At 39.9% G+C, this 19,621-nt stretch overlaps 1 protein-coding gene across 1 annotated transcript in view; it reads right to left on the reverse strand.

The window, feature by feature from the left end:
* The window catches only part of DYNC2H1 (dynein cytoplasmic 2 heavy chain 1), a 1,178,830-nt gene that overhangs the window by 863,511 nt on the left and 295,698 nt on the right, over positions 1-19,621 (reverse strand). The window contains exons 39-43 of the mRNA XM_053705582.1: positions 15,174-15,329; positions 4,362-4,621; positions 2,158-2,404; positions 1,191-1,342; positions 49-193 (exon numbers count right to left, since the gene is read on the reverse strand). Coding sequence (XP_053561557.1) covers positions 49-193; positions 1,191-1,342; positions 2,158-2,404; positions 4,362-4,621; positions 15,174-15,329 — 960 coding nt within the window. The remainder of the gene's footprint in view (positions 1-48; positions 194-1,190; positions 1,343-2,157; positions 2,405-4,361; positions 4,622-15,173; positions 15,330-19,621) is intronic.

Consider the following 19,621-nt stretch of genomic DNA (forward strand, 5'->3'; position numbering starts at 1 on the left):
TATTGATGCTAACAATTTTCTAAACTCTATGCAAATAATCTGAATTACCTGTTCATAGACTTGAACCATGGAACCTGCAAGTTGGTGAATTTTTGAAGAAGAGCTCCAAACTGGATGATTCTTTAGATTTTTTTGCAATACAGGTTCTAAATATGAGCTGCAAATTGTTTGCAACTGGTCCCTTTCTGGATAGCTATAAAAAAAAACAAATTTTAAGAAAAGCATGAATACTTAACCAAAACAATAATAAAGGACAAACTCTTCTTTGGCGCATGTCATTTTTGCATTACTGACTCTAAAGAACTATTAGATTGTTTGGTTGTTTTTCTGATACTGGAAAAACAGGAACAGAATTAACAAAGCATTAACAAAGTAATCACAATCTTTCTGAGTCAAACACAGCCTCGACGGATACCTTACACAAGATTCGATCTCCATTTTGCCACAACAGCACCCTGAACTACCAATAATAAATGCTGATTACGGAATTCCGAAATGGGTTAATGAAGTCTGTGTGTGTGCTTTCCAATTGGATAGAGTGGAGTGTTAAACAATCTGAATTTGTATTTGGGCATGATGGGTATACTGGGTATCTTTGTACAACAAGTGTTTGGTTTTTTTAGTCACTGATTGAAAGAACACCAGTTTTCCGTTTGGCAACGTTTTCATCTAAAATCATTTGTGATTGACAAAGCTGATGCTGCCCATGCATTGTTTGGGTGATTTTTCTTTTACCTACTTAAAATTGATGCAAACTTTTCCCAATGCGGAAATGGATTGTGGTCACTCAGAACTTGAAAACACTAATCAGGAGCCAAAAAGCAAACAGAAAGATTGCCATTAACTAATATGTGTTTAATTAACACCAAGGGGTTAAATACATAAATAAGTTCCTGCTGAGGAAACCATCCAAAAATCAATCAGGAGGAACATTCACACAACCCATCAAACACTGGTCATGTTCTGCTTTGGGGATGCAATGCATGTGACTTTCGAGCAGTGTTCTAATTATGTTTTTAACCCCTTGGGATTAAACCGTTATATAGGACCAATGATGCAAAAATTACATGTTTTAATGGATAAAAAAAGCTAATTAATGTAAGCATGCCAAAGAACAAATTATGCTATAAAATAATGCAAAATACTCTCGGCAATAAAATAAGAAATAAATAATAATTTTAAAGACTTACTCAACAGCACATATACGGACCACAGATGTGAATCGTGTTGTCAGCTTATGTCTTCCTATAGTGCCCCCAGCAGACATTGAGGCCACAACCTGAATGTTTTCTAGGCCAACCCATTCAAGATTTTCATCATAAAATCCATGATACGTTAAAACCTTCAAAATAACATTTACAGGGAGTATATCATATACAGTGCAAGAGTTAAGGAATACGTTTAATTGCAACTCACCAATTAACAGAGTAATATCTATTAAAGGCACATCAAAGTCACAGTTAAACTTGGTTAAAACAGAGCATGCAATTTTAAAAGACTTTTCAATTTGCTTCTATTTTCTAATTTATTTTGTTCTCTTGGTATCCTTTTGAAAAGCATACCTAGCTAGGTTCAAGAGCAGCAATGCACTACTGGGAGTTAGCAGATAATCGGTGGTAACATGTCATTGGCTCTTCAAGAAGTGTTCAGCTAGGTCCTAGTTGAGCACTGCTACTCTGGAATGGACTTTAAAGTGCCAAAAACATGTTGAGATCTGTGCATATCCTAAAAGTGCTAATTAAGTAAAAATAGTTTGCATATTTATTTTTTTTAAAAACTGCTAGCAAGTATTTAAAAAGTTATTTAAAAAATAAGCAAAATTAGTTACATAGCCATGCTGTCTGGAGTAGTCTGATCCACCCCCCTATCAGTGTTTAGCAACAGAAACACAGGCACAGCTTATTTGCTTCTAGGCATGCTCCAGCAGATAATGAGTGTCTACTTCTGCATTCTACCAAAAAGCAAAGGTAGATATAGATACAGCCATAGAAGGAATTGTGTGGGGGGAGTTAGAGCTGTACAATCCTAACTTGTTTTATGTCCTTTACTTTACAAAAGATAAACACATAGTGAAAGGCAAGCAATAATGCAATAATAACATATTCTAACACATTACAGCACCTTTTATCTCCCTTTAAAGTGACAAAACATACTTACCTGTTGAAGAAATGCAACTAAGGTGCTTGTCCCCCATTTGTCAGGTTTTGGAAGGTTGATATCCTTTAAATATAGCACCAATGTCTCACAGTCTTTTGGTCTGTATACGCGACCAGTGTTTGTGCTGATCACCAAACAAGTTTGTGTAAGTTTTTGCAAGATATGACGTGGAGATGTCTGTGCACTACAATGTACTGTAGCAATGTGAGTAGATCGGAGCTGGGAAAATGCATAACGAAGGAGCATTCTGATGGACAAAATAATAAATGATTAGCTTGATAACTATGTAGTTTGTTTAAAAAAATTGCATTTGAATTAATAAATCTTGAATTATAAGGCTTCACATGTAGAACTACAAGTAATTGTGAAAAAACTAAGGCTAGATTACAAGTGAAGCAGTATTTTGTGCAGTATTTCTAGTGTAAATTAGGCTCGAGTGAAACTGCAAAACTGAGTATACCTTGAGCATTTGTTTTCTCGCTTGAGTGCAAGCTACACGATGTAAACAATTATTCCTATTGTAAAGTTACCAGAAACCTACCAGTTTCACTTACAATAAAGATGGTTTGCATCAAAACCTTTTAGACATTGTGAACTGACAGTAGCAATTTAACTGTGCGAAATTAAAGAAAAGCTAAATTTGTAAAGGAATTATTAATTTGAGCTTGAGCATTATTGATATACAGTAAACACGTGTGCGATGTGTCATTTATATTCATAACATAATTTAAAATGTTACAATATAAGATATTCTTTAAAATCCCTAATGATGACTAGCAAGTCTGCAGACTTAAAGTGAAGGTTAAATCCAAGCGTTTAACAAACGCTAGGAACTACCATCACTAAAAATAAAGTGGATGTTTAGTGATCATATATGAAAAAAAGGGTGCTAAACTCACCTTTCGGTGCCAATGCACAGCGCTAAATTCAGCAGCTACAGCCACCACGGCACGTCTCTCTTCTACCAATAAGGTGCCGCTTGAGTTAAGCGCTGTGCAAATGGCACAGAAAGGGTTAGTTTAGCACACTTTTTTAAATATCTGAACACAACTTTCACTTTGATTTTTTTTACTTTTTTCTTTTCCCTTTTGGAGGACAAGAAGTGCAAGTGGAGAGCTCTGGAATTTTGTATGTCCGCCTGAGCAATTATATATTTTAAAGGGACACTCAAGTCAAAATTAAACTTTCATGATTCAGATAGAGCATGCAATTTTAAATAACTTTCCAATTTACTACCATTAACAAAATGTGCACAGTCTTTTTATATTTACACTTTTTGAGAGACTAAGTGCTATTGTGTTGTCTTTTTATCATGCATTTGTTAGTTATGCAGTAGATTTGTGCAAATCCACTTTATTTATTGGTCCTTAAAGTGTTATGAGCCATTTTCACAGTCATTGTACCAGAGTTTACATCTCATTGCGTGACTTGAGTTCTGCATTATGTAATCACTCAAGAGTTATTATTATGTTATTTAAATATATATGCTGTTTTTGTTTGTTTTTTTTAGACACATCTATATGGTCTCTCTTACTTGCTTTATTAATATTCCTGTACTTCAATAAATGCAGATTTTCATATATTAAATTTCTTATGTGTTGGTTACTCATACAGGCTTAGTGAGCAGTACATTCTTGTATAAGAGGCGCTGGACCCAGGGGTACACCAAATTTTCAGAATCTCCTTTGGGTACTATCCAATGTGTAGTAGGCCAATAAAAGGATAGCTCAAAAAGGAAAGTACTTACAAAATATGTAAATAATATGCTGATTAAATAAACTGCTCTTCCGTATAAAATATTTGCATTTCTTGGGCAAAATATGGTTTCTAAAGTCCTATATAAGCAGTCACAATGACTTTACCGGAGCTTTTTCACTTTGATGAATATATCCTGTATTAATGTTTTTATCACGTAAGTACGAGGTTCAACATGTAATACGAGCATGAGTCACAGAAAGTATAGGGAGTGTTAGATACCAGAATTTACCAGAATTTTTTCACACCCAATTTATAGTACAGGTTCTAACAATAAGAATATCCCAATATCACAATCGCATTTGCGCTTCTCGCAGTTATGATTGTGCTTCACTTGTAATCTAGGACCAAATGTGAAGAATGAAAATGTGTAAATAAAAACAACAAGGGAGATTGCAAAACAGCATTCTTATAGATAAAAACATTCAATATAATGCCCTTGAGCTTACCCCTTCCCACAGCCCTCTGGTCCAACTATTATAAATGGCTGTTTAGTGTCTGATCTAAGCCAAGGTTTGAAATAATCCAGGCCTTTCTGAATATCAGGAGTTCGTATAACTGGAAGAGTTTGCAAGTTGCCAAAGTCTCCAATTGTTAAATTTTCAGGTTTTTCAAGATTATAAGATAATAAGCTTCCTGTTTTAGGATCATAGTAAGTTTCCAATGGCTTGCGAGGGTCAGATGGAGATTCCCGTGACCAGCTGAAAACCTATAAAAAAGAAATAAAAAAAGAAACAAATACCTTTAATACAAAGATATTTCTTCTGTAGACTGCACCGTATATGAACCATTAAATTGTATCTAGAAAACTAATAAATGTTTACTAATTGTATTATTAGAATTATTATTACATAATATGTTCAAATGAGAATTATATTTACATTTTACTTGCACAACAATGTTTATTTACCACCTACTACCACGCAAAAACTTTTTTTGAGCATTCTACTGTAATGTATGTGTCTCTCCTTCACGCTCAGAAGACCACTAAGCAGGATAAACAGCTCTTAAGCTAAAATGTGATTTTCTAAAATTCTTTGATGGACCTTGCAGTACTGACAAGACTTCTTTAATAATCTCACCATCTCACAAGCGCTTTAGAGAATCAGACTCTAAGATAGAGTACTATTTTTGCAACAATGCTACTTAGTATCTCCATATGCAGAGACCTGACAATAACTCAATCCAGAATGCTCTCTGAAGGATGCAAAGTAACAAGGGTAAACAATAGGGGTGCGCATTCGGATTGTTAGGATCTGAATGCGGAAGAAGGCGGCCACTCAAGGGATTTGGTTCTTTTCGTAGACGCATTTATTCTTGTGAATGTTGAACACATTAGAATCTGTGCAAATCCAGATCCTAGCTTGTCAAATTTTCACAAGAATAAATGTGGCTCTGAAAATAGTTGAATCCCATGAGCAGATTCCTTTTTCCGCATTTGCATCCTAAAGAAGGATCTGAATGCCCACCCCTAGTAAACAAGTAACATTTTAGTTCATCTCATATATATTTCTAAGTTTATTTTAGAAATTAAGCTAAAATATACCACTAATGTTGTAATAGATATAAGAAGTCTTTTTTTTTAGACATTTCTTTTTAAGTAAGAGTAAAGTGTCTACTAAAGATATTATACAAACATAGCTTGTTTGTTAACACACACTCACCTGTGTCTAAGATGGATCAAGAACCTATTACTGTATATGACATTCTTATGAAAACTTATAATTATAAGTTAAAAAACATGTTCCCTATTAAACAAGTGCATTACATAAATACAGTAGTAATAGCACTATTACAGTAAGTCACACTGAATACAGAAAATAATCGACAGAGGATGAAAGCAAGGCAATGTACTAAACATTCCATACAGCAGAATACAGTAGAAAGCAGAACTGTAATACGGGAAAGCAGCAGATACTGCGGTATACCCTACAACTGCAATACATGATTAAATCGGATACCGCAGTATGCACTAGAACAGCAATACAAGACAGCAAAAGACTGCTGTTGACACTAAAACTACCATACTGGACTTAAAATTTACTGCTGTATACACTAGACTGCAATACAGCATCCGAGCAGTGACTGGCATACACTAGATTGCGTTAGAGCACTTTAGCAATTACTGTAGTATATACTAGAACTGAAAAAACTGGAATAAGCACTGCAGTATACACTAGAACTGCAATACAGGAAGGACTGTACACAGGATTGAAACAGTTATTGCAAAAAGGTTAGAAATTCAATACCAGATACCGTCCGTGATAAAAACTGCATTTGAACTGCAAGGAGAGTTATTTAGTTACTGATATGTACCATAAAACTGTAATACAGTTTTTAAACAGTGACTATGGTTTACTTCAGACCTATAATACAGGTATATTATTGGGGCCTTACAACTGCGATACAGGAGCAGTATACCTATTATATAACCGTATATAAATAAAGGTGAACAATCCAATAACTCACTCTGAATATAATAAAATAGACAGTAAATAAAGCAAAAATTAGTAATAAAAAAAAAACAAAACAGCCCCAAATCCTAGACATAAAATATATATGCCAGTAAATAAGGTGTAGGTGCCCTGGACCAATTAGATTGCCAGACCAAGCAGTAAAGGCCTAAATCCGAGGATTTACCCCCTCACAGTGTCCAACTCAGGGAATGATCCCATATTTCTTTATTCAAATGTATTGAATAAAGAAATCAGGTAAGGTATTGAGAAATAAAGTTTACTAGTTAAAAAATTATGTTATGCATATGAATCAATTGATAATAGTGATATGTTACACATACAAATAATAATAATATCTGCAGTCCAATGCAGATATTATTATTATTATTATTTGTATGAGTAACATATCACTATTATCAATTGATTCATATGCATAACATATTTTTTTAACTAGTAAACTTTATTTCTCAATAGCTTGCCTAATTTCTTTATTCAATACATTTTTATTATTATACAAGATTTGTTATGTTTAGTTAAACAAATTTAAGATATTTAATCATTGATCTTAGTGTTATCCATTTTTAGACTTTGTTAATTTTTTGAGTTAACATCATAGGTGCAACCACACTAACTGTGTTTTTAATCTAGCTTCTATATTTGCCAATTTTCCTGGGTTTTATTGGTATAGTATGGTTGTTTAGTGGAGATACACTACACTATTTTTGGACAAACTTTTTATTATATTGAGAATTAAGCATTTCAATAGGAGTCACAACGCAGGTGACTAACAGGTTTACATGTATATAAACATTATGTCGTAATCATAACACAGTAGACATAGCTATTAATGAATATGCTAGCACATAGATCGGGCATATCAAGTATGAAATAAGATATCTACCATATAAATCTCTTTTTCAATTAATATGAATAAAAAATATCCACTATGGAAACCTCATTTTAGAACAGTAGGAACAGGCTTTAAATACAGGGACCCAGTAGTACTTCAGTCCTATACTTTAACTCAACTTTCTAGGGACTTCGTGAAGTCAGCCTAGGGATACTTGACCGTATACTTTCTCTTGTAATTACAGTACGCATCTCCAGGCGGGGGAGGCCTGTTATAGGAAGGGGGGGGGGGGGGAAGGGAGGAGAATAAGGGGGGGGGGGTCAGTTTATGGCAGGAAGTTTAAAGAAGCGGGTGTTATTGGCTAATTAGCATATCACATCTGGGTTTAGAAGTGTAATTATGGTGATGGGAGTGGCCAGAACCTTTAATACAACCATAGACTTAGCTTTGATCTCCCTGGTGGGTAAACCAGGTCTCCCAGATCCGCCAGTATAGTTCTTCCTTGTCCATATTGGAATAGAAACTTTGTTCCATTTTGGCATATACCTGTATTATAGATGTAACAACTGTTATATCCGGGGGTTGGGTTTGTTTCCAGGCCCTTGCTATCGCTAGTTTCGTGGCCGCTAGGACAAAGATGACCAATTTAGAAATGTGGGTTGGGACTCTCCTTGGGAAAATGTGTAGAAGGGCAATTGCAGGAGTGAGTGGGACAGAGAGCCCAAGGTTAGTGCAGAGGGTTTCTACCTGGGTCCAGAGGGGTGCCAGCTTTGGGCAGTCCCACCAAATATGCATATCTGAGCCTCTTTGCAAGCAATCTCTCCAGCATAAAGGGGACGTTGTAGGAAACATCTGTGACAGCCTCGTGGGAGTATAGTACCATTTTAGGAATAATTTCATGTAGGCCTCTAATGTATTTGCACAGTGTACCGTCTTTTTAGTTAACGTCATGGCTGCACATAGGTCTTTGTCTGAGATAGGTCTGGCTAAATCGCCCTCCCAAGCCCTTAGCTGCCAGGGTCTGTCTTTATTAGTGGACAACTGCAAGAGATCGTAGTGGAACGATATGAGTCTAGGAGTCTTAATAGGAAGTTGCCATAGCTTTTCCCAGTTAGTCAGGGGCCTGTTTAGGGTTTTGGTGAATCCCCAAGATGTCATAAAAGCGTAAAGCCTCGAGTATTCAAAAGAGGCCCACGGGGGGGGCTCTGGGAGAATTGTACTTATATTATGAGGCGTGATCAGGGTGCCCGAGAGGTATATGCGCGAGACCACTTTCAGGTCCCATTCACTCCATTGTTGTATGTGCGTATCAGGGAGAGCCGCCAGTAAGGCTGGTATGGAATGAATGGGGGACGGGTGTGGGGCAATGTCACTTAGATTCCTAAGGTTGTACCAAATTTTCAGATTATCTCTGATAATAACATTTTGTAGTCCCAGGCTGTCAAAGCAATGACTAGGGATCCAGGGTAAGTCTGCCAACTTCAGGCCCAGAGGGAGGGTTAATGCTTCTATGCATTTCCAACCCTGTTGTTCCCCTTTGTCTGCCCACGCTGTGATGTGAGATAGCCTGGCTGCCTCATAGTATCCGCGTATGCTAGGCATTGCGACCCCTCCGTGTTCATATCTTTTTTGGAGTATTTTCGCAGCTACCCGGGGCCTGGATTTATTCCAGATATAGCGTTGCCCAAGAGATTGGAGTTTATCTATTAGGGCGTTGGGTACATTGAGAGGGATACATCGAAAGTAGTACAGAATTTTTGGCAAGATCGTCATTTTGAAGGAGGCGATGCGGCCCAGCCATGAGATTTCTTTAAGACTCCATGACGAGGTAAGCTCAGTAACCTCTCTAATAAGATTAGTGTAGTTAACGGAAATAACTAATTTCGGGTCAGGGCCAAGCTGTACCCCTAGGTGTCGGAGGGTGGTTCGCGACCATTGGAAGGAGTACGATGTTTGTAGGGTATCCAGTTCAAATGCTGGGATATATATTGGTAGAGCCTCCGTTTTGGTGACATTTACCTTGTAGTAACTGTGAGCTCCGAATTCAGTGATAATATCAAATAGCGCTGGAAGGGAGCCTATTGGGTTTGTTAAAAAAAAGTGTAACATCGTCTGCGTACAGTGCGATCTTCGCAGTCGCCCCCCCAAGCTGAACCCCTCTTATTATATGTGATTGCCTAATAGCCTGGGCTAGGGGTTCAATAGCCATGGAAAAAATTAAAGGTGACAGGGGGCATCCTTGTCTGGTGCCATTGGTGATACATATTTCCGGAGAGGCAAACCCTAGACCCTTAACCACTGCAGTGGGGCAGGAGTACAGGGCCCGGATCGCCCTAATCACGTCTACTGGTATGCCAAATTGAGCAAGCGTGTGCCATAGATATTCCCATCTGACCCTGTCGAACGCTTTTTCTGCGTCCAGCGACAGGGCCAGCATGGGCAATCTCCGACGGGAGGCTTCTGTAAGTATGTTCAGCATTTTTCGGGAGTTGTCCGGGCCCTCTCTACCAAACGTGAAACCGACCTGGTCCGTATGTATCACCTTCGGGAGTAGGCTGTTAAGGCGGTTAGCCCATAGCTTTGCATATAGTTTTACATCACCATTAATCAAGGAGATTGGTCTGTAACTCGTACATTGTGAGGGATCTTTATTTGGTTTAGGGATGGGCAAAATTACTGCTTGCAAAAATTCTTTATGAAATGAGCCTGATTCTCGGGCTTCAGAAAAGACCCTAAGGAGGATCCTATGTAATTCCGGTTTAAACATTTTATAGAAGGCTGTCGGGTACCCATCTGGACCTGGAGCCTTGTTATTCTGAGTATGTTTAATGGCTAAACTAAGCTCATTTAGGGAAAATGGGGTTTTGAGTGCATCGCCATCTACATCTGGGAGGGTTGGCAAACCCAGCGTCTGTAAGAAGTGTACTACTTCACTTGAGGAGGACTCATTGGGAGCCATCGAGGGTTTAAGATGGTACAGATCGGAGTAATAATCCGCAAACGTCTCTCCAATTTCTTTAGGCGAGTAGACCGACATATTACCTCTCTGGAGGGATAAGATCCTAGCTGCCGCTGCCCTGCTCCTTAATTTATGGGCAAGGAGGGTTGAGGCCTTATTGCCTTGGCAATACATCAGCTTCTTGAATCTAGCATAAGAGTCTTTAACTCTCTGCAGGTCTCTATCCGCCAATTGCGTTCGCAATTCCTTAATTTTATTGGCTAAGCATGTAGTTGGAGAGGTTTTATTCTCCTGTTCTACAGCACGAAGCTCGGCCATAAGAAGGCCCAAGGGCAGACCTGCTTGACGTCGTAGCATTGCCTGCCTTCGGATGCATATCCCTCTTATATACGCTTTCAAAGTAGCCCAAATTGTTTGGGAGGACATATCCGGGGTTTCGTTTATTCTCAGGAACTCTACAATAGAGGCTCGTAAGGAGGTTCTGAATGTTTTATCTTGGAGCATTTGTTTTGGGAATTTCCAGCTAGGTCTAGACTCTGTGGTTAAATCAGTAGAGAGAGTGAACATCAGAATATCATGATCTGACCATGGACAGACTCTGATATGTGATGTGAGGACTCTATTAAGTGTCCATGAGTCAGTGAAGAAGTGGTCGAGCCTTGAGTAGGAATTGTGGGGTCTAGAAAAATATGTATAGTCTCTGTCATTGTGGTGCAATGCCCTCCAAATGTCATACAGATTATGTTGAATAATGCATTGTCGGAATTTGGTGGCAGTAGTTATAGAGTATGTGTCTATTGTTTTCCCACTCTGAACCTTCTTGTCTAGTAGGGGGTCCCATATCATGTTGAAGTCACCACCTAGTATAGTCGTCCCCGCTTTGTGTTTCTCAATTTTTGACAGTGCATCTTTCAGGAACTTAGATTGCAGTTGGTTTGGGGCGTATATGTTAACTAGAGTGAATAGTACACCGTTTAGTTTACAATTGAGTAGTAGGAACCTTCCCTGGTTGTCTTTCTCGGCATGGATATGTTCAAAGTGCATGGATTTGTGTATGGCAATCGCTACTCCTCTAGATTTCTCAGTATGAGAAGCTAGGACCACTACAGGATATTCTGAGGTTCTATATGGGGCCTGGGTTGATGCTAACCAATGTGTCTCTTGTAAAAACATGACTTGTACTTTCAGAGACTTCATGGTATTGGTAAGCATACTTCTCTTTTCCTGTGAGTTAAGTCCTTTGACATTTAATGTTGCAAAGGAAATGTTATTAGGGGTTGGCGCCATGTTGAGTTTGGAGAGGGGGGGGGGTGCTGGATAGGGAAAGGGAAGTTAGAGGGAAGGGTTTAGGAGGTAGACTCACCCCGCCTGGATCTGCGCACCTGAGTGTGGCCTTGTCGGGCACAAAGCTTGTAAATCGTATTAGCGATCAAAAAAAAAGGGCCACTAGGGGTTATTTCCTGTAAGGAGCTTAATTTTCGCCTAGAAAATGATGGAAAAGGGATAAATTGAACCAATGAACAAGAGACGCAACTATTCAATTCAGAAAGTATAATGAGTATCTAATAAATTTGAACCAAGTGTATCAATGCTAGTGAGTGAGGTTGTGAATATGTTATCAGGTATGGTGAACCACTGGATCACCAAAAAGAGAAGCGTGTCTAGATACTAAACTGACTTCTCTAGTCCCCGTAAAAGGGGATAACACAAATAGAATTTGCGTATATGGGGGGGGGGGGGAGGAGGTAGTGCAAGTATTTAACTTGGATTTAGAGATTGACTGTCATTGGGGGAGTGTGAATAAAAGGAATGTACCAATGTTTTTTTTCAGTAAGCTAAATAAACACCACAATTCTGCAAGCATAGTAACATGTAAGGTTAGTAATATAAAATATGTTATAAACTCTAAAAATTTCACTAAACAGTTTAGGTTAGCAACATGTAGGTGCCTGAAGGAGGTCAAGCCACCTGCGCAACTGAGGAGGGATGGGGAGACCCCATAGGTCCCAACAGGAACAAATGGTTACTGGGGGAGTAGAGCAGGTACTGCTGGGCAAACGCCCGTTCTCCTATGGGAGGTCACAGGTCCCCCCATGTCTCTTGTGCGATAGATAGTTAATACCTAGGAAAAACATTAAACAATATATAAATACATTTTAACTTCATTAACTCTTTGAACAGTTTAGTTCTGTAACCTGTATGTGGCTATGGTGGATCAAACAACCTATATAACTGGAAGAAGAAGGGGGATCCCACGAGTCCCATCAAGAAGAGGGTGGTTAGTGAGGGAACAGAGCGGGTATCGCTGGGCAAATGCCCAATCCCTCATGGTAGGTCCTAGGTTTCCCCATCTCCTTTGAGTAATAGTTGACTAACACATGATAAATACATCTAGCAGTATATACATGTTTACTAGCCTCAGACCAGAGCTCTTTTTTTTTTTTTTTTTTTTTTTTTTTTTTTTATCCTTTGGTGGGCTTTTGTAGCCTAGGGGTAAAATCTGGGGCGCCAGCCCGTATTTCAGTGGTAGAAGGAATGTCCTTTACATTAGATCTTTGTGACGGTTGGGTCATACCCGTACTTTCCAATCGCTCCCTAGAGAGCAAAGAGCCTGTGTCCTTCCGGGGTTTAGTAGAAACCAGGCCCCAGTCTTGTAACAGGTCAAAACCTTCTTTAGGGGTAAAAATTGTGTGAGTCTCACCATTTTTAGAAACTATAAGCCTTGTCGGGTATCCCCATCTGTATCTGATATTTTCCGTTCTCAAAATTTGGGTGATGGTCCTGAAGGATCGCCTCTTTTGTAAAGTGTAGCTGGAGATGTCCGGGAATACCGCAATTTGTTGAAACTTATCAGGAAGTTGGGGTTTGTTAACCAGTTCTCTCATTATCTTCTCTTTGTGGGTAAAGAAATGGATCCTAGCTAGGACATCCCTAGGCTTTTCTTGAGAGACAGATCTGGGTCGAGCTACTCTGTGAACTCTGTCAAGTAGGAGACCAGGCGTCTCCGAGGAGGACAGTAAAATATTACAGAACTCCAGGACATAAGACTCCAGGTCTTGGGGGCCAACCTCTTCAGGTATTCCGCGGAATCTCAGATTGTTCCGTCGGGAGCGGTCTTCCATGTCGGCTAGTTTTAGTTCTAGGTCATTTGAATTGCTAAGTTTTGGGAATAAGCTTGTAAATGGGCATGATCTACAGCTAGATCTTCTTGCTTACGCTCCAAAGTTTCAGTGCGTTCTCCCAATGCACCAATTTCTCTACGAAGCTCAGCTGTGGAACCCTTAATTTCCTTTGTCAGTGTCTCTTGAAGGAGGTTCATTCGTCTGGTCAGAACATCTACAATGTTTGCAGATAAAGTATCAGGTATAGGAGATTGGGAGTCTATACTGCCTTCAGATTCACTGCCCTCCAATGCAGAGGTGGATTCCCTGTACATTTGGGATTTTCCAGTATGATGGTTTTTAAAATGGTCTGCAACTGTTTTACCGGGAGGGTGAGTCGGTTTAGTTTTCCTTTTGGAAGTTTGGGACATGATTTCGAGCTTGTTCCTTCTGCCCAATCAAGTGGTGAAACCTTAGTTCTGCAATGTAGAATGTGTTAGGTAGAACAATGGTGAGGAGAGTGGTACTAAAGTCCCCCTGACGTCAATCTTGGTTTAGGTAGCCATACTTAGCAGTGTTCTGTTAGCCAAAGTGAAATTCTGCTGCTCGTCCCTTGGTATTATCTAATCTTGATCAGTTCTCCTTACAGGTGGGAAAAGTGGAAATCTCAACAGACACCCTCTCCAGGGAGTTTGCCCTCACCTGGCCAGGACGGGAAAAGGAAATGAGGATATGACCTGCTGTCTTTTCATACAGCAGGAAATGAGTGGAGAGAGTGTCAGAGACTGTCAGAGGAGTTAGGCTCTAATCTATAGTACCTGCTAAGTAACAGCGTAACCAGGGGTTTGTGCTACTGTAATATCAGAAAAAATTGGGTAGTTCAGTTTCACTCTGAAATCATATATAGATAGACCTTTATACAAAAGTATCTCACTCTGAGTCTAATACACAAGTATAGATAAATGCAACCTTTTAAATGACCAACCTGTAAATTGCAGATAGTGGAAATATTACAGTAGGTAGGACCTGTAGGTAAAAATAAGTGTTAGACAGATATAGCAAGTAAATAACACTCCACTCTGGGCTGATAGCTCAGAGACAACACTACACTATTTTACTGTTTTCATATTCTTTCTTTTTAATTGTTGAAGGAGCAGCAGTGCACTACTGGTTTCTAACTGAAAACATGGGTAAGCCAATGACAATCGTTATATATATGCAGCCACCAACCAGCAGCTAGAACCTAGGTTCATTTCTGCTCCTGAGCTTTCCTAGATAATCCTTTAAGCAAAGGATAACAAGAGAGGGAAGCAAATTAAATAATAGAAGTAAATTGGAAAGTTGATTAACATTTAATGTTCTGTCTAAACCATGAATGTCTTATTATGACTTTACTGTACCTTTAATTATCAAGGAAAACAAAGACTTCAATAATAAAACTGGGGAAAAACAAACTGTGGTCCAAGCTTGGAGAACAGAAAAAATGTAATGAGAACAGAATAATATCTATGCATCACAAAGAATTAAGCCCAAAATGGACATTAGTAGCTAACTTTTGCACTTTTTCCTGTTTACATTATAGAGACCACAATGTGCAAAACAAAACAGTTTGATTTGCATAGATTTAAATATACCATTTTGTTCATTTAAATATATATATTAAACATATGTTGAATTGTACAATGGTATTGGTGCAGTACTATTTTACTGTTAAAATTCAAGGCAGAAATGTCCCCCTTTTTTTAAATGTTTTTTTTATGTTTAACAGTGAGTGGAATGTCCTTTTTCTCCTGAATAATAAACTATAGCAATATTTTTTTTTTTTTAAATAAACAGAAGAGACTGCAAAGTATCTAAGAAATGTATTAATATGAGCCAGTGCCAGATAGAATTACCTCTTTTGCAAATTCATTTCTTGATTTCATGTTAAGATTTCCTCCAAGCCCACGAATCAGACTTATAATGAACTGACTCCGGTCAGCACAACTATGAAGGTGAGACAATCCATTCAGCACTGTTCCAATAAGGCTGGTTTCTACCACAAAGTCATTCTATGGTTAAAAGAAAAAAATTTGTAATTTTAGCAAAGTAGTTCAATTGTAATTTAGCTATTCAAAATGATGTAGTACAACTAAAATATAAAATGACTGTGCTGTCACCTGGGCTTCCTTCCTTCTGATAATTGCTGTGTAACTTGGGTTCTATAATGACAGCACCCATGATTAGAAGGGGGATGCATGAAAAGCATTTAGAGTCCTTTTAACCTGTTTTTTTCACTGATTATTTTAATATGCCATTTAACTCACCCTATTCCCAGTTGTCACTCAAGAAGAAAATGAAGCATGTGCCCCGTGCATGTGATATCATGGGTAGCAAATACAGGGAGTGCAGAACTATTAGGCAAGTTGTATTTTTGAGGATTAATTTTATTATTGAACAACAACCATGTTCTCAATGAACCCAAAAAACTCATTAATATCAAAGCTGAATAGTTTTGGAAGTAGTTTTTAGTTTGTTTTTAGTTACAGCTATTTTAGGGGGATATCTGTGTGTGCAGGTGACTATTACTGTGCATAATTATTAGGCAACTTAACAAAAACATAATTTATGCTTACCTGATAAATTCCTTTCTCCTGTAGTGTAGTCAGTCCACGGGTCATCCATTACTTATGGAATATATCTCTTCCTAACAGGAAACTGCAAGAGAATTACCCAGCAGAGCTGCTATATAGCTCCTCCCCTCACATATCATACTCAGTCATTCGACCAAAGCAGACGAGAAAGGAGGAACCATAGGGTACAGTGGTGACTGGAGTTTAATCAAAATTTAGACCTGCCGTAAAAACAGGGCGGGCCGTGGACTGACTACACTACAGGAGAAAGGAATTTATCAGGTAAGCATAAATTATGTTTTCTCCTGTTAAGTGTAGTCAGTCCACGGGTCATCCATTACTTATGGAATACCAATACCAAAGCTAAAGTACACGGATGAAGGGAGGGACAAGGCAGGAACATTAAACAGAAGGAACCACTGCCTGAAGTACCTTTCTCCCAAAAATAGCCTCCGACGAAGCAAAAGTGTCAAATTTGTAAAATTTTGAAAAAGTGTGAAGCGAAGACCAAGTCGCAGCCTTGCAAATCTGTTCAACAGAGGCCTCATTTTTAAAGGCCCAGGTGGAAGCCACAGCTCTAGTAGAATGAGCTGTAATCCTTTCAGGAGGCTGCTGTCCAGCAGTCTCATAGGCTAAGCGTATTATGCTATGAAGCCAAAAAGAGAGAGAGGTAGCCGAAGCCTTTTGACCTCTCCTCTGTCCAGAGTAAACGACAAACAGGGAAGAAGTTTGACGAAAATCCTTAGTTGCCTGCAAATAGAATTTCAGGGCACGGACTACGTCCAGATTATGCAAAAGTCGTTCCTTCTTTGAAGAAGGGTTAGGACACAGAGATGGAACAACAATCTCTTGATTGATATTCCTGTTAGTCACTGCCTTAGGTAAGAACCCAGGTTTAGTACGCAGGACTACCTTGTCTGAATGAAAAATCAGATAAGGAGAATCCCAATGTAAGGCAGATAACTCAGAGACTCTTCGAGCCGAGGAAATAGCCATCAAAAACAGAACTTTCCAAGATAACAGCTTGATATCAATGGAATGAAGGGGTTCAAATGGAACGCCTTGAAGAACATTAAGAACTAAGTTTAAGCTCCACGGCGGAGCAACAGACTTAAACACAGGCTTAATCCTAGTTAAAGCCTGACAGAAAGCCTGAACGTCTGGAACTTCAGCCAGACGTTTGTGTAGAAGAATAGACAGAGCAGAAATCTGTCCCTTTAACGAACTAGTAGATAAGCCCTTTACTAAACCCTCTTGTAGAAAGGACAATATCCTAGGAATCCTAACCTTACTCCATGAGTAACTCTTGGATTCGCACCAATGTAAATATTTACGCCATATCTTATGGTAAATTTTTCTGGTAACAGGCTTCCTAGCCTGTATTAAGGTATCAATAACCGACTCCGAGAAGCCACGCTTTGATAGAATCAAGTGTTCAATCTCCATGCAGTCAGCCTCAGAGAAATTAGATTTGGATGTTTGAAAGGACCCTGAATTAGAAGGTCCTGTCTCAGAGGCAGAGACCACGGTGGACAGGACGACATGTCCACTAGGTCTGCATACCAGGTCCTGCGTGGCCACGCAGGCGCTATCAGAATCACCGAAGCTCTCTGCTGTTTGATCTTGGCAATCAAACGAGGAAGCATCGGGAATGGTGGAAACACATAAGCCATGTTGAAGACCCAAGGGGCTGTCAGAGCATCTATCAGCACCGCTCCCGGGTCCCTGGACCTGGATCCGTAACAAGGAAGCTTGGCGTTCTGACGAGACGCCATGAGATCCAGATCTGGTTTGCCCCAACGACGAATCAGTTGAGCAAAGACCTCCGGATGAAGCTCCCACTCCCCCGGATGAAAAGTCTGGCGACTTAGAAAATCCGCCTCCCAGTTCTCCACGCCTGGGATGTAGATCGCTACAGTGGCAAGAGTGAGACTCTGCCCAGCGAATTATCTTTGAGACTTCCAACATCGCTAGGGAACTTCTGGTTCCCCCTTGATGGTTGATGTAAGCCACAGTCGTGATGTTGTCCGACTGAAATCTGATGAACCTCAGAGTTGCTAACTGAGGCCAAGCTAGGAGAGCATTGAATATTGCTCTTAACTCCAGAATATTTATTGGGAGGAGTTTCTCCTCCTGAGTCCATAATCCCTGAGCTTTCAGGGAATTCCAGACTGCTCCCCAGCCTAGAAGGCTGGCGTCTGTTGTTACAATCGTCCAATCTGGCCTGCGAAAGGTAATCCCCTTGGACAGATGTGGCCGAGAAAGCCACCATAGAAGAGAATCTCTGGTCTCTTGATCCAGATTTAGTAGGGGGGACAAATCTGAGTAATCCCCGTTCCACTGACTTAGCATGCACAATTGCAGCGGTCTGAGATGCAGGCGCGCAAATGGTACTATGTCCATTGCCGCTACCATTAAGCCGATTACTTCCATGCACTGAGCTACTGACGGGTGTGGAATGGAGTGAAGGACACGGCAAGCATTTAGAAGTTTTAATAACCTGGCCTCTGTCAGGTAAATTTTCATCTCTACAGAATCTATAAGAGTCCCTAGAAAGGGAACTCTTGTAAGTGGTAATAGAGAACTCTTTTCCACGTTCACCTTCCACCCATGCGACCTCAGAAATGACAGAACTATCTCTGTATGAGACTTGGCAGTTTGAAAACTTGACGCTTGTATCAGAATGTCGTCTAGGTACGGAGTCACCGCTATGCCTCGCGGTCTTAGTACCGCCAGAAGTGATCCTAGAATTTTTGTAAAGATTCTTGGAGCCGTAGCTAATCCGAAGGGAAGAGCTACAAACTGGTAATGCCTGTCTAGGAAGGCAAATCTCAGATACCGGTAATGGTCCTTGTGAATCGGTATGTGAAGGTAGGCATCCTTTAGATCCACTGTGGTCATGTACTGACCCTCTTGGATCATGGGAAGGATGGTTCGAATAGTTTCCATTTTGAATGATGGAACTCTTAGAAATTTGTTTAGGATTTTTAAGTCCAAGATTGGCCTGAAGGTTCCCTCTTTCTTGGGAACCACAAATAGGTTTGAATAGAATCCCTGCCCGTGTTCCGTCCGCGGAACTGGGTGGATTACCCCCATTAGTAAGAGGTCTTGTACACAGCGTAGAAACGCCTCTTTCTTTATTTGGTTTGCTGATAACCTTGAAAGATGAAATCTCCCCCGTGGAGGAGAAGTTTTGAAGTCCAGGAGATATCCCTGAGATATGATCTCCAACACCCAGGGATCCTGGACATCTCTTGCCCAAGCCTGGGCGAAGAGAGAAAGTCTGCCCCCCACTAGATCCGTTTCCGGATAGGGGGCCCTCTCTTCATGCTGTTTTGGGGGCAGCAGCAGGTTTCTTGGCCTGCTTGCCCCTGTTCCAGGACTGGTTAACTTTCCAGCCCTGTCTGTATCGAGCAACAGCTCCTTCCTGTTTTGGAGCGGAGGAAGTTGATGCTGCTCCTGCCTTGAAGTTACGAAAGGCACGAAAATTAGACTGTTTGGCCTTTGATTTGGCCCTGTCCTGAGGTAGAGCATGGCCCTTACCTCCCGTAATGTCAGCAATAATTTCTTTCAAGCCGGGCCCGAATAAGGCCTGCCCTTTGAAAGGAATATTAAGCAATTTAGATTTAGAAGTCACGTCAGCTGACCAGGATTTAAGCCATAGCCCTCTGCGCGCTTGGATGGCGAATCCGGAGTTCTTAGCCGTAAGTTTGGTTAAATGCACAACGGCA

The sequence above is a fragment of the Bombina bombina genome, chromosome 3 (genome assembly GCF_027579735.1).
Source record: "Bombina bombina isolate aBomBom1 chromosome 3, aBomBom1.pri, whole genome shotgun sequence".
Lineage (NCBI taxonomy): Eukaryota > Metazoa > Chordata > Amphibia > Anura > Bombinatoridae > Bombina > Bombina bombina.